Genomic DNA, 16,146 nt, shown 5'->3' with positions numbered 1-16,146 from the left:
AAACCACCCAGGTGCCCCTTTCTTTTTCTTTTCTTTTCTTTTCTTTCTTTCTTTCTTTCTTTCTTTCTTTCTTTCTTTCTTTCTTTCTTTCTTCCTTCCTTCCTTCCTTCCTTCCTTCCTTCCTTCCTTCCTTCCTTCCTTCCCTCCCTCCCTCCCTCCCTCCCTCCCTCCCTTCCTTCCTTCCTTCCTTCCTTTCTTTCTTTCTTTCTTTAAGTAGGCGAAGCTCTCAGTGTGGAGTCCAATGTGGGGCTTATACTCATGACTCCGACATCAAGACCTGAGCTGAGATTAAGAGTCAGATGCTTAGCCAAGTGAGCCATCAGGTGCCCACTATTACAGAAGGTTTCTAATCATCACTCATAAGCCTCTCACTCACACAGAGACCAGGTTGAAGGACAGAGTAGGAAAACACCTGGCTTTCCCCTGGTACCAGGAGCCGGATAGCTTAGGACACAGGCTGGAGGAAAAGGAGTTTCAGGACTACTGGCCCATTATGACAGAGATCGATACAACATAGGGATTGTTTATTAAAGACAAATAATACACAGTGATCAAAATGTAAAATACTAACCTTGACTGGCATCAAATTTTTTGTGTACAATTATGTCAGAGAATTCATTTTAGTTTGGCTAAGGTTTAGTTTGTTTGAGCCCTCAGAAATGTTTGCAAAAAAACCCCAATTTTTTTAGAGAGTGTAATTTCTCACAAACTTTTCTTCAAGCTAAAAGAGAGAAAATCTTAGCAAATAAAGTTAAGTATTTAATTGCATAATTATATAGCCCTAGAAATCATCATCCTCAATGGCTGCATGCACTGAAAATATAATTCAGTTGAAAAATAGTGTGCTTCATTTCATAAATGCCTGATTTGAGATGACATAACATACAAACATGTATAGGGCGCCTGGGTGGCTCAGTCAGTTGAGCATCCGACTTCGGCTCAGGTCATGATCTCACAGTTTGTGGGTTTAAGCCCTGCATCAGGCTCTGTGCTGACAGCTCAGAGCCTGGAGTCTGCTTTGGATTCTGTGTCTTTCTCTATCTCTCTTTGCCCTTCCCTCTCTTGTGCTCTGTCTCTCTCTTTCAAAAATAAATACATGTAAAAAAATTTTTAAAAACCATACAAACATGTATGCATATTTGTATATCCCACCAAGTTTTTCTAGGCGCAATCTAGCAGCCCTTTTTCATTTGTACCCCTCATTATGGAATATGTGTAAAGCTTCTTGCTTTACAAAGGTCCACATCACAGACGGTCTGGACACTCTGCCCAGTGGCACTGGGCAGAGAAGGGGAAGGACGGAGAGAAGGGAATGGATGAAAGATATGGGGACACTTGAAAATTTGATGAATATTTGTGACTGAAAAAGGTCCCAAAACAAGAGTTGCAAGTATACATTTAACAATGATGCAGTATAAGAATAAGCACGTCAACTCTAACAGGTGTGTTTTTGAAAACCTGAGCATGAAACTAATGATATTTTAAATATGGCACATTTTGCATAAATGAGTAACTGTTCATAATTTATGGCTCATGTTTGAATATGTTGAGCTTTAAAGTGGACTAGATGTGTGACTTGGCATTTTAAAATTTATATATTTTAATTTTTTTGCAATTGGAAGTAACCTTGATCCGTAAAATCAATGTTTAAATTAAATAAAAACAAGAGAAACATGTTTTAAATTGGTAGACTGCAGTGAGATATATTATTTCTCCCAGATGGTGCCAAAAATCCGTATAGAATCTTTCTGACCTATTTCCTCCTAAAGAGTTTCCAAAAACATTACGGTTAGGCTGGAGGTAGAGATTTTCCTTTGCTCACGTGAATCTTCTCTCCAGATTCAACAGATTCATTTGGATGTAATATTAGATGCTGTATTCATTGTCAGACCACACATAAAAATGGAGGAGAATCTGGTAAGCAGCCAGGTATAGCTCAGAAAACGAAAAGCAAGTCTTGCTACTTGCCAATGTGCTTTGGTGGGTGCAGAGGGTTGGGTTAATTGAAGAATAGTCCAAAACCTTCTTATCTAAGCTACTTTATCCTCATTTTCAAAGGATTAGCTACTCATGGTAACGCAGCATTTTCTGTCAGTTTTATAGCCTATCTAATATTCTGCATCTGAAAGTAAGATCGGAATGATCTGGCTCTGGGTGTGCATTTGCGTGTGTCTGTGCTCACGTGTGTGGGTGGCAGCGTGTTTGTGTGCGCGCTTGTATCCACATTCGTACCTAAGATGCTTCAGAGCAGTTAGAAAATGTAAGTAATGATTGCTATTTATTATTTTTTATATAAAATCTTTAATGTTTATTTATTTTTGAGGATTCAGAGCATGAGCAGAAGAGGGGCAGAGAGAGAGACACACAGAGAATCTATGTGAAGCAGGCTCCAGCCTGTGAGATGTCAGCACAGTTTGTGGGCTTGAGCCCATAAACTATGAGATCACAACCTGAGCTGAAAAGTTGAACGCCCAATTGACTGAGCCACCCAGGTGCCCAGACTGCTGCATATTATTATGCAAAGATATGTATCAGGATAAAAGAAATAAAGCATACAGCAAACATGTGTTTGCTACAGACTACATGTTAATGGGTGTGAGGTGCAATGAGTCTGAACGCAATGGGTTCAAATCCCAGTTCTCCCAAGTAGGTAGAATACTGGGTAAACTACTTAATGTCTCTGAGCTCTACTACACAATGGTGAAACTATTAACTTTTTAGATGGATGACTAAATACAAGCAATATACTAAATATGAAGTAAAAGCAGAGTCCTTGCTTCTAGGAGATGGGTGTTAAAAGATAATGTCCTTTCTTGTTCTTCTCTTTCAAGTGTTCAGGGACAATGAATCAAATGTGTATTAAAATTTCCGGAGGCACGTGGGTGGCTCAGTTGGTTGGGTGTCTGACTTCAGCTCAGGTGGTGATCTCACGGTTCATGGGTTTGAGCCTTGTGTCGGGCTCTGTGCTGACAGCTCGGAGCCTGGACCCTGCTTTGGATTCTGTGTCTCCCTCCTTCTCTGCCCCTTCCCCCTATCAAGCTCTCTCTGTTTCTATCAAAACTAAATAAACATTAAAAAAATTTAAGAAAAACCTGCCACCTGAAGAGTCTACTCATGTTACATAAATGAAAAAGCAGCATCCTAAATGTATATAAAGTACATTTTTGATTGTTATAAAATTTAATGAATACAGTAAATAACTTTATCTTTTTCTGTTTGCAAAATTACATATAATGAGTACATCCTCATTATTGTCAGAAAAATTAATAGATGGTATTGAAACTGCTGTGTACAGAGATTCTGAACATGATAGCACATGAGGTCAGACAAGCGGGGCATCAGAGGAGAGAAAGGAGGTGGGAAGGGAGGGGCGCGCAAGGTACCTCAGACCACACTCCTGCCTCCCACACGGTCATGCAGTCCTGACCCTCGCAGCGCTGGGCGGAGGCGGGCTTGGGCCCGGAGCAGTCCCTCTCCCGGGCTCTGATCAGAGTCCCGTTACTCAGTTGCTGGGTACAGGCCACCTGTCTGCTCTGCATCCCTTTTCCACAAGTTCGTGAACAGGGGGTCCATTCTGTCATCATCCATCTAAAAGTAAAGCAAGAACCACTGAAGCAAGTTCAAAGATATCGACCCACTGTGTATATTTTAAATGTCTAGAGTTAGAATTGTTGCACAGTGACTTTGTACCTTTTTTCATTTTATTTATTTACTTTAATTTTTTAAAATGTTTTTTATTTATTTTTGAGAGACAGAGCGAGACAGTTCGAGCAGGGGAGGGTCAGAGATAGAATCCAAAGCAGGTTCCAGGCTCTGAGCTAGCCGTCAGCACACAGCCTGATGCGGGGCTCGAACCCACGAGCCGTGAGATCATGACCTGAGCCGAAGGCTGGACGCTCAACCGACTGACCCACCCAGGCGCCCCCCCCTTTTTAAATTTTTTGACTCATATAGTTTTGTACAAAACACCTGTGCTTTCTATCATTTTGAATCCTTCTTATTTCGTATCTCAGGGCCTTGTTTGGTTTGTTGGTTTGTTGATTTAGAGAGCAGGCGAGGGGCAGATAAAGAGGGAGAGACAGAATCCCAAGTAGGCTCTGTGCTGACAGTGCAGAGCCCAATATGGGCTCAAACTCAAACTGTGAGATGATGACCTGAGCTAAAATCAAGAGTCAGATGCCTAGCCGACTGAGCCACCCGAGCGCCCCCTCAGGGTCTTATGCTTATCAGAATCTCAAAGAACGACATTCTGTCCACACCATAGGACATGCTTTGCCTGTGACTGCTTATCATATGGGCACGCTGGATGCCTCGTAAGGGTCCAGGTGCTAACATACGTGGGTTATTCCTCGTGTTTTAAATCTTCACAATAGCTCCATGTGTTGAGTACAACTCACGGAGAGGGAAACCAAGGCAAGAGAGATTTAGCAACTTACCCAGGGTCACAAGGTTGTAGAGTCAGAAACTGAAGTGAGGCTGTGGAAGGCGTCACCAGGAGACAGAGGCGGGTACCAGCAAGGTAACAGAACCCTGTCACTGAGAATGCCCTCTTGCCTGGGGGAATCAATCATTAGTACCTCACGCCTAGAGCCTGCAGCAAGATTTCTGAGGCTGGGATGTATTACGGATAAAGCTACGTGTGCTTCTTCAGGCTAGCCTCTATGTCCCTGCAGTGTGATCCCAGACACTACACATCACGTGACCTCATTGTAAAGGTCCTCAAGAACTCCACTGTTATTCTTGGGTTTCACTGATTCAGTGATTCGGCCCATACACATGTATTTAATACCTAGATGGGCATCCTTTATCCAAGGATGTATCCGGGGCAGTGACACATGTCCAAGGCACCTCTTTTTCTAATGAATTCGGATCTAACCTAAGGACCACTCATTTAAACACCTCCCCAAATTTATTTCAGGAAGAACCAAGGCCTATGCCTGAAAAGTGATTCATGATATTTGTATTTTGGTTAACCTCACTGACATCGCTTCTTGGTGGTTTGTGATATACTGACTCCTTTTCCAAGGGAAGGAAGATAACATTCTCTAACACAAAAGACATCCAGTCTCCAGCTGCAAAAATTTCTCACTCAGAAATGTAGTGACCTTTTGAAACTATTCATTTTACCAAGTCATTAACAAGGCATTTCCCCCCAAGATCGCCAAGGTCAGTGAATGAACAGTAAATGGTGTGTATGGTACTTTCCGATCCTTCACAGACCAAGTTAGGAAGTGACAAATAGGTTCTAGTCTTCATATTCCAACTCATTCAAGATTCCTGATATACCAGGAAAACCCAATGCTCTTTCCTCCAAATGGGAAAGTTATATGGTATGTGAAACAAAGTTATGAAATATTCTAGCAAATAATTTAACACAAGATAAGCAGGCATTTCAGTATCTGTTAAAAGAGACAGAGGGGCGCCTGGGTGGCTCAGTTGGTTGAGTGTCCGATGTTGGCTCAGGTCATGATCTCACTATTGATGAGATCGAGTCCCACATTGGGCTCACCGCTGCCTGCCTGTCAGCAGAGCCCGCTTCGGATCCCCATCCCCCCTCTCTGTCCTTCCACCACTTGTGCTCTCCTAAAAATAAATAAATATTAAAAAAAAAAGAAGAAAAAATAGAGATACCGAAAAAGCTAAGTCTTAGGAATGGCAGTAACAAAAACAGTCCCGATTCCTTTGGCAAAGGCCAAAAACTGCTGCTCTATCTGTCGCTCACTGAACAGAGGGGCGTCAAGGGCTTGCCTGCAGGGAACAGTAATTCCCTAGGTCACGTTTCCTGTTGATTACCACCTTGTCACCCAACATAAAGCTTAATTAGATCATCTACTCATGAAGTTATCCTGGAAAGCATATAGCCAGGCAGGGGGAATGAGCTTAACATCATTGGAAGTATATTAATATGTTTTATCTTTTGCATGGTCTTTTATGTATCACTCTTTTGTCCTATACCTTAGAAGCATAATTTCCCCTGGGTTTTGGGGAAGGACAAGAATATTCCAGCAGGAATGCAAGGGAAAGAAAAAGCTGATACTCAGCTTTTGTCATCGAATCTACCGAAAAGCAAGCCTCGACATGTCACCATTGTAAAGGAATAAAGGCTTTTCTAAATTCTTTTAAGATCTCATTAATATAGCATAGCTGGATCTGAAGGGCTTAATGAGTGAGTTTTCCCATAAGCCAGAAAAGCAGGGAACTCAGGATCAGGGCTACATCAGAGGTGGGAAAGGCAGGGGGAACAGGGAAACGCGAAGAACTGAGCATTAGCCTCGATGACACTAATTCCCAAAGAGATTAAGACAAAAAAGTTGAAAGATAGTTAATTGGCCGCTTTGTTCCTCCTCTCTCTTTAAACTGCCCCCGCCCCCCATACTTATTCATTATAGTGGAGGGTCATGAAGAAGATGATAGTAGTTACAGATCACTATAAAATTACTCACATATCTGAGTTCAAGGACATGTAAATTCACTGTCCCTTGTACAGGGGCTGATGAGAGGGGGATCCGTTCGGCTCCCTAGGAAATCACAGCTAACTGCGTCCTAAGTCCCTGAGCCTCAACAGATCTCCGAGTGTCAGGATAGAATACAGGTTCCTGTTCCCGGATTCCAGAGGATTCAGTGCGGCCTCACACTCTTTTAATCCTTCTACCTCTGAAAGCCTTTAGGACCTTTGACACTGGGGGTCAGTCCCACTCAAGCCCAACCTGAATTTTTTTACATGAAAGCACGTGGATGTTCAGGAGCCCTCTGATGGGAACTGCTCCACACTGCTCCAAAATGACACTCCAGTTCTACTTCATCTCTGCCCGTTACTAAGGTTTCTATGTCACGTTCAGCTGCTCAGCATCACTGTCTGATTCGTACTTAGGAGTTTCTTACTTCCTTTGTTGCCTCCTACTCACCGGGAAGTCACAGAACCCACAACAAATGGACTCCCCGGTCACTAGGACCCAGCTCAGGAACTAGGTGATCAGAAATCAGGGCTCAGGCTGTCACACTGGGACCTCAAGTAGAGGAAGTGAGGACACAGCCTGGGAAACCATGAGGACCACACTGTCCCTGGTGTCCTGGGAGGGACTGGGTCTCAACCAGTCCTGCTTTGGTTTCCATCCCCCTTGGGAAGTTCCAACATACTGTCTCAGAGATTTTAAAGAACAAACAGCTGATTTCAACCCACAGCCAGGTTTTTGGAGAAGTGACCAAGAGATCACCAAGTAATTTTAATTACACCTCCTTTGTCCCACTTAGTGGTTGTTTTCATACTGTGGAGAATACAGTTAAAGTTAATGTAAGTCCTAGCCTTGCTGCTTTTATTTTTAAGTTTATTTATTTTGAGAGAGAGAGAGAGAGAGGGGGAGAGAGAGAGAGAGAATGGGCACCCACATGAGTAGGAGAGGGGCAAAGAGAGGAGAGAGAATCCCAAGCAGGCTCCACACTGTCAGCACAGAGCCTGACTCGGAGCTTGATGCCAACTGTGAAATCGTGACTTAAAGCAAAATCAAAAGTCATAACTTAACCAACTGAGCCCCCAGGCACCCTATACCTTTCTGTTTTAATGTTCTTTCCATCCACACACTTATCTTTCTTTCCTAGACCTTGCTTGTTTAAAACCTTACATCTTGGTAGATATTCCTTTGCACTCTCTTTAGGAAAATGGGATTTTGTTAATATTTGGAGTGTCTAAAAGGGTTTTTTTGTTTATTTTGAGAGAGACGGGCACGGAGAGAGGGAGACAGAGGATCCAAAGCAGGTTCCAGGCTCTGAGCAATCTGCACAGAGCCCGATGTGGGGGTCAAACTCACTAACTGTGAGATTATGACTTGAGTTGAAGTCGGCACTCAACCAACTAAGCCACGTAGGTGTGCCCCAGTATTTTGAGTGTTTTAAAGACCAGTGATCTAATGGCTGAATGGAGCATTAGCAAGTGGTGTGAGAGGGTTACCTTGTTTGGCATGGTTGCTCATTGCACTTGCGAATCTGGGGCTCAGGCTTGGTTAGGTATTTGCATTTCTTGTTGTCCACAATGCTGATGTTTTTGTTCATGATTTTTGTGCAAGATACTGTTGTCTTCCTTTCTCCTGAAAAGAGCAAACAAACACATAAATAAATGAGAGGCCTTTATGTAAATAGATTTAGGAGGTGTGCATTGGCTGGTTGTAGTTTTCAGATCTGTAAAGGAATTTTAAGTTACATTAATGAAGATATGATTTAAAATTTATATGCAAATACATCCCTAGGCTTAAGAAAGATAAATGGTAGGTCTTCTTCATTAGATATTAAATGGCAAGTATTACATTCCCAAGGGATTGTGGTAGCATAAGTTGTGGAGACATTAATTAAGGATTTGTTGGTAAGGACTACACCATCTTTTAGCATTAAGTGGTAGAAAGCTCTAATTTGCAAAAAACCTGCATACTCTCAGGAAAGCACATAAACATGCATGTGTATTTTATCATTTGGCTCTACACCATCCGTGCTCTATAGTAAGTTATGGAAAGCAGGCTTTTCTGTATATTTTCAGTACAAACCACACCTTTATTCTTATTGTCTCTGATAAAAGTATTCTGGTGCAATGAGGACTTCTAGAAGTTTTCATTTCCTCCCTATTCATTGTGATGTTTTCTGAAAAAAGCCATGGGATTCCTGCTATTTTTCACCAGATTTTAGAAAAATGGCTTCTCTACTTTTCTCTGTTCTCTGTTAGGATGAAGTCTGATTATAGTAGGTTAAATGATCACTAGTATGGTATTTCTTTTTCTCTTGAGCCAGATAAGCACACTTACTTGACAACATTTTCATTATTTCATCTGGCACCTAAAAAGCCTAGTAAATATATGCTAATTCTGTTTCTGTATAACAGTCAAAATATCTATTTAAGATTTAATAATCTAACTTACCATTTGACATTATAAAGTAATTACATCAACCAACAATTTTAAAGCCAGATGGGTCACAAAGGATTAAGAAAATAATCTCAAGTCTTCTGGGTCTCTACTGAAAGGCCATTAGTTAGGGTCCCATGACTGTCATGCAATGGGTAATTAGGAAACTCAGAGCATTCATGACAGTCATGCCAAATACGACAGGCTGGGCTGGTGGCAAAGAGGTTACTCTGTCATTTAATTAACAGAGTGGGAAGGCTGGCATCAAGAAAGAAGAAAAGGAGGAATGTAGAGAGAGAGCTACTTGGAATAATTTTTTAGTATCTTTTGCTTTGACCTGAATAGGGGATGGGGAGAGGCAACGAGACAGCCCAGTAGAAGGCACAGGACCAGGTGTAGGTTGAGATATTTCCTTCATTTGCCTCCCAACACACTGAGCATAGTCCCATGACAATTTTTAGTAGACAAAAAAAAGGATGCTCTCTCCCCACTCCCTCACCTCCCTGTGTGTGTGTGTGTGTGTGTGTGTGAACTAACAATTATATCTGTGATTGTTGCACATCATGTTATTGAAATCATTTAGATCTTCAGTTTTATTTTCTGGTACAGGAAGCACAATGTTGGCCAAACTGGTCCCAGTCTGGAGAATTCTGGCGCAACACAACTTATTCTGTGGCAGGCATGGGGAAGGCCCTTTCCCACCTTGGCAACAGAACAGGATCTGAACCGCAGCGCCAGGCCAAGGACTTCTGCCTGCCTGAACGAGCATCTCTGCCTCACACCTGTGTACCTCACATGGTCGGGCAAGCTGATGCCAACTGGTAGGGAAGAGGCAATCTTGAACACGAGGGATAAATGCTGAGGGGCTGTCCAGGCTCTTCCCTGGAAGGCCAAGAAGGGTGGAGTGCAGCATCACAATTAATCACAGAAATGGTCAGTACCACCAACTTCAATGTTCAGATAAATTGCTAGAAAAGCAGAAATGGCTTATGTTTTTGTTTTTTTTTTTTTTGTAGAAAAAAACTGGCCTCAAAAGGTAGGAGTTACCGAAGTGTAAAAAATCAGGACACAGAGTTCTGGGTAACTTCTTCCTGGTTTGCCATGCTCCAGGTGAACCTTTATGACCTGATGTACATATTAAATAGATATTATGCAAGTTATGTATAATGTCAACATATGTAAATAACAATTTCTACATTATGATGATGCCCACTTAAAAGCAGGATTACAATACACATTCCTTTTGTTAATTATAAACGTTAGTTTTGAAATCGAATTGAAGGCCTTCAAACTCCTAAGACGATCTTTTGCAGAATAGATGTGGTTGCCTAAACTAATTTAAAGAGTGGCTTTCTGCCAGATACAACACACGCAAAAATGACTAACAGCATCCAGAAAGCCTTTGTGAACATATATGTAGTCATGCAGTAAATAACTCAGAGCTAACTAGATTGCATTTTTTCCTTTCCTTCAGGAAATGCATAACTTTACTTATACTACCCTAGAGCTCACAGATGAAGCTATCGAAAAAAATGTTTTGAGGACAAGTGTTGATATATCAAAAGAGACACAGGTATCTACCTCATTTCAGGGAGCACCTTGGTGTTCAAGGAAAGTGGAAAGGCGTGTGATGATGAACTGGGACATTTCCATCTATACTGTAGCAAAGAAGCTCACATCAGACGTTTTTTTGGCAGAGAGAATAGGCTTGGCCTCACTTTTAAAATATTTCATTGAACAAAAACAATAGAATGAGGGGGGAAGAAATCTATTGCTCAGCTACAGGCATACTATGCCTAGGAAAATACAACTAGATCTTCAAGCCATATGGAAATGTTATTGTTTGACTTTTTTCTTTTATATATTTTTATGTTCTAGCCAACACAGGAAATTTCCATTCTAGCATCTAATAGCAGTATTTACAACGCATCCCGCACTGTGGAACCTAGGGATGGACCCAAAGTGACGAAGTAACTGGCTCTCTGCCTGAACCATGAGCAGCTGCAAGCTGTTGACAGGGTATTACTTGCTTTATGGCAATTAACTTCACCTCTGGGTCATTCCCATTAAATTGGTATTGAGGAAATCAGTTTTGATGCTTTGAATACAGTTATGAATACAAGAAGATAACCATTTTGCAATTGGTCTCATTGTCAAATTTGGGCAAAATGTGAAAACGAAAGGTAATTTTTATTTACTGACAGTTCTCTGAAGACACTTAACAAAGACAAGATAGTAGACGATGTGCCTTCTTTTCGTCTTAGATATAAGCTGATCTTTTTTCTATGCTCTGTATTTAACTCCATGAAATGGATATTTTTAAATAAAACTATATTCTATCCACATAGATCACATTTCTAGAACTGGCATCATCAATGTGGAAACACGTTCTTGGAAATGTGTTCAGTATTTCAAAATATATAGGTGAAATTCTCTCTATATTATTGGACGTTCCAAACTTTTAAATAAAATTGTGGACCTCTACAAGACGGAGATTATACATATGCATTTGTCTTTATAATTTTCTCTTAAATTACTTGTTTATTTATTTTATATTGAACTCAAAATGGCCAGCAAGCAAATAAACCAAAAGTAAATATATTTAGATAAGGATGAAGGGCACTTCTCTGAGCACTTCTTAGAAAGATGTAAAATGCAGGGTTTTCTTAAAGCATATATTTTTCTAACTTGACCAACTTGCAAAATTGTGCATTCCATTTAATTCTTAGCTGTTTTTTTTTTGAATTTCTGTAAACATTTTCCTTCGGGCTTGGGCTTAATATTAATATGACTGTTACATCTTGTTTTAAAGAAAATATTTTTGTTCTGTATTGGTTACAATACCCAGTATGTAATCCAAACTGAGCTTATCATCTCCATGCACATACACAGTTTAATGGGATCCCATAACTTTCAAGGTGAATTTAACCTGAGTCCTAGCATAAATATCAAGACTTTCATGCACTAGCGTCTTTCTATAAAAAGTAAAAAATGGTCAAATTATTTTCCACTCCTTGATCCTCATATTTTGCACCCGAGAAATAAATATTCTCACGAACCTGAGTACCTTTGCACCTATGCATATCCCTGGAAAGCTTTCCACATCATCCCATACCACTCAGTACAGTGATTTTATTACTATCTGGCCCCTACAAAATGAACAGTGAATCCTCTAAAAGCAGAAATCACTCATCATTGGACCACTTAGCAATAGTGAGGGCACGTTCAGTATTGGTAAAGGAATCAATGCGTGATATGTAAGCATGTAAGTCAAGGCCAAAGTGCTTTCTGTTCATCTCAAGACTACTTCCTAAAATGGTAAAAAATCACTTGCAAACCACATGACTAACTGTGGGGCATAGTTATCTATCACAATTTCAGTGAATGAATTATCACGTAGGTATTAAAATTCAAGTTGATAAAGAGTTTACATTAATATAAAATATTCTTATTAAAGAAACTGGAATACAAAACTGCATTAACTATTATTAAAGTGAAATAATGCAGAGGAAAAAAATGTACTTTGGTGCATTTTCTTCAACTAACAACATCTACTGCGGTGCATGCAGTGTGCCTTTAAAATCAAAAAACGGAAACAAACAGCACCAGTGAAAAAGTACAGGTATTCCGTTTAAAGATGTCTCCTCAGCTTGGATCCAGGGCTCGGATCCTCCTCAGAATCTGTTCATGCACAAGGAAAGCTGTGTCTAAAGGATCTCATGATACAAAACCAACATTGAGAGTTGTCAGCTGGTAGGGTTCGGACTATGTGAAGAATGTGGTATTTGACCTACTTTGTTCCCTTCAAATTGTATCTCGTTAGACTTCCTAAAAGCCTGTTTAACTATTTATTTATTTCAAAAGGGGTTATTGAATTTTGGAGTCTTTTTTCTAGGTTTTATATCATTAATTCATCCACTAGCTCAAAATAAATTCTAGAGTATTACAGTTATTGTATCCAGTATGTGGAATGCTGATTTCACATACTACCCTTAGATATTAGGAAATGATATACTTCTAATGCCTCTGAAGTCCAAGAGCACTTAAAACAGCTCTTTTGTGTCAAAAAGAACTTGATCTAGTGATCCACACATCTGAAGTGTCAAAACAAATTTAGAAAATACCTTCAAAGAGTATTTAGATGTTTTAGAACACCAATGCAAAGTAAACATTTATTTCCCAAATAGACTTTAAACTGTTTGAAAATAAAAGGACTCCATTTCAGCGGCCGATGCAAAAATACAAAATGATAAACCCCTTCAAATTTTTCTAGAACTATCATTAGAATGTGAAAAGATGAGGGGCCTGTAGGTGGCTCAGTCAGTTGGGCGTCCAACTTCGGCTCGGTCATGATCTCATGGTTTGTGGGTTTCAGCCCTTCGTCAGGCTCTGTGCTGACAGCTCAGAGCCTGGAGCCTGCTTCAGATTCTGTGTCTCCCTCTCCCTCTCTGCCCTTCCCCCACTCACAGTAGGTCTCCATCTCTTTCTCTCTCTCAAAAAATAAATAAACATTTAAAAATAGAAAGAATTTGAAAAGACAAGGTTAAAAAGCATATATGTTATTCTGTTGGAAAAATTTTCTTGAGATCATCAACATCCATTTGATATTTAAAAATATCCCTTTTAAATGGCTTTTTATATCTTGTAAGAACTACTATTAATAAAACTAACTAAAATGCAAAGTGAATTAACTTTGAGTTTTCACTCTAAACAGTTTTGAGATGCTGACATATAAGATCATTACAATAAAAATTTAGCTACCTGATGGTAGGGACCTTTTAAAAAACTTCTTTTTACCCCTTATTGCTGGCAATCTAATGCCTTACAACAGAATCCAAAAAATAACATGTCAAACATTGAAATTTCATACTGCTCTGTGATATTTTATTTGCTCTTACTTAATATAGTCCTGTGAAATAAAATAGTGCTATTATTCCTCTTTGCTGTTGAAGATAAATTTTGCACGAATCTGTTTCCAATGTTCTGTGCTTTGAACTGACTCTCCTTTAATTCATGAATATGCTGAAAGATTACAGAGCTCTTTCTGGCTATAAAATGGACAATACAAAGTTAGAAATGATGCGTTTCCTGAAATCCTGTCCATCCACTTTATTTATGAACTGCAAAGGAAAATAATACCAAAAGCCCAGAAATATCTTGGCATTGAAAGGAGTATGTACCCTATTAACATAAAGATAATTGAAAACTGTTGAATGAACACAGTGGAACAGATTTGAGAGAGGATGTCTGTGCAAGTGCCAATCATATAAAGATTGGGTTTAATTAAGATTTGTTTTACAAAATAAGCCATTTGAAATAAAAATTAAAAACGTATCTAAATTCTAATTGAACGGATTAAAAAAAAGACACTTCTTTGAATCCAAACAAAAGTTATATGATCTCTTCGGGACATGCTCTATTTTGTGAAAACAACTGACATTCAGGCTTCTGAGCTGCTCTTGAAGAAAATATGATGTGAGAGAAGATTTGAATTTAGGAGTCCTGGATTCCAACTCGAACTCTGTCCTCACTGGGCATGTGACCATGGGAAGCCCCTTAATCTCTACGCATTTACATTTTCTCATATTAATAATAAGTTATGCTTAAGAGTACCTAGACACCCCGGACTCTGAACCTTAAAGAATTTATAGCGAACCTCTATTCCTTAAGGTTTGGTAACTGGCAAAACACAGTCTACATTGTAATGAATGTGATTTTAGGGAAAAAAATTTTAAGCCACCCCCCAGTCCAAATTTGTTTGTTCAAAATAAGACTGACAAATTCTATATGTTTACTTATAATGTGGCTCCTATTAGAGTGCAATTACAGAGGAAAGAAAAAAGTGAGGAAAACGAAATTTATTGGGCAAACATTTTTCTGTCTAGAGTTTCAAATACAAACAGATTTTAATGAATGCCTTTCAGTGCTCTAACAAGAACTATCAACCCTGTCAGCACTGTACTGCCCCATAGCTCACCACTGGATGGGGGCTGGTCTTCCTTATCTGAGTTATATTAAAGAGCAAACACTAACTGTATAGATTTTCATTTCAAATGTATTTGTTTCTAATTTTCTTTCTGCTTTTTATTAGGATAGAGGATGTGAAGCAGAACCCCCTAACTGAAATGGGTCCTGGCAGCACCAAAGAATGGGTGGGACAGAGGACCAGGGTCCTGTATGTGTACGGGGGCGCTAGCAGGAGAAGACAGGAGGGCAGAGGATCCCAAGTCACTCGGTGATAATGGGTCCCTGGAGAAACACGACCAATGTAAATGTCACTGAGGCAAGGATGACCCATAATATATTTTTTTAAATTGCTAGAGCAATTTGACATCATTCCCTGTAATTACTCTGTATCCTCAGGATCAAAGTGTGTCCTGTGTCTTCTTCTCTTGTCCCCTGATGTTGCCTTTGCTCTGGCTACCTGCGAGGACCAGGTGTACTAGGGGTCAACTGGGAACACAGAGGCTCTGAGCTCTCTGGCAAAAATCCTCTTCCCCATCCTCTGTACCTCTGGATGTCCCTGGCACCTTTTTACACTATCTCCTGAGGGTACCATTTGCTTTTCCAGAAACTTCCAACAGGGTAGCCATTTTTTTGCTCAGGTCCATATCTTTGGATATACAGGTTGCATGGCTATCCAAGCTCCTCACTGCTATGACCAGACCACCCTCCCTTTCTTCTTTCTACACCTACAGAACCTGGACCACTTCCCCCATGTCTACTGCTACCAGTGTGGTCAAGCTACCAACATCTCTTTCTTGGATTATTGTAATAACTTCCTGACTGATCTCTCTACTTCTACTCTTTTCTTTTAGTCCATCTACTTTCAACTCAGTATAGAAAAAAACGTTTACTCATCATCAGGGAAACACAAATCAAAACCACACTGAGATATCACCTCACACCAGTCAGAGTGGCTAAAATGAACAAATCAAGACTAGAGATGCTGGTGAGGGTGTGGAGAGACGGGCACCCTCCTACACTGTTGGTGGCAATGTAAACTGGTGCAGCTGCTCTGGAAAACAGTGTGGAGCTTCCTCAAAAAACTATCCATAGAACTCCCTTATGACCCAGCAATAGCCCTGCTAGGGATTTACCCAAGGGATACAGAAATGCTGATGGTTAGGAGCACACGTACCCCAATGTTCATAGCAGCAATGTCAACAGTAGCCAAAACATGGAAAGAGCCTAAGTGTCCATCATCTGATGAGTGGATCAAGAAGATGTGGTATATATACACGATGGAGTACTACATGGC

General features: G+C 40.1%; 1 protein-coding gene across 1 annotated transcript in view; it reads right to left on the bottom strand.

Moving 5' to 3' along the window:
- The window catches only part of ADAMTS19 (ADAM metallopeptidase with thrombospondin type 1 motif 19), a 229,737-nt gene that overhangs the window by 23,743 nt on the left and 189,848 nt on the right, over window positions 1-16,146 (bottom strand). The window contains exons 19-20 of the mRNA XM_029941162.1: window positions 7,946-8,081; window positions 3,384-3,588 (exon numbers count right to left, since the gene is read on the bottom strand). Of these exons, the coding sequence (XP_029797022.1) occupies window positions 3,384-3,588; window positions 7,946-8,081 (341 nt within the window). The remainder of the gene's footprint in view (window positions 1-3,383; window positions 3,589-7,945; window positions 8,082-16,146) is intronic.

This window comes from Suricata suricatta, chromosome 6 (genome assembly GCF_006229205.1).
Source record: "Suricata suricatta isolate VVHF042 chromosome 6, meerkat_22Aug2017_6uvM2_HiC, whole genome shotgun sequence".
In the NCBI taxonomy this organism is placed as follows: domain Eukaryota; kingdom Metazoa; phylum Chordata; class Mammalia; order Carnivora; family Herpestidae; genus Suricata; species Suricata suricatta.
This window is presented reverse-complemented; position numbering and strand designations above follow the sequence as displayed.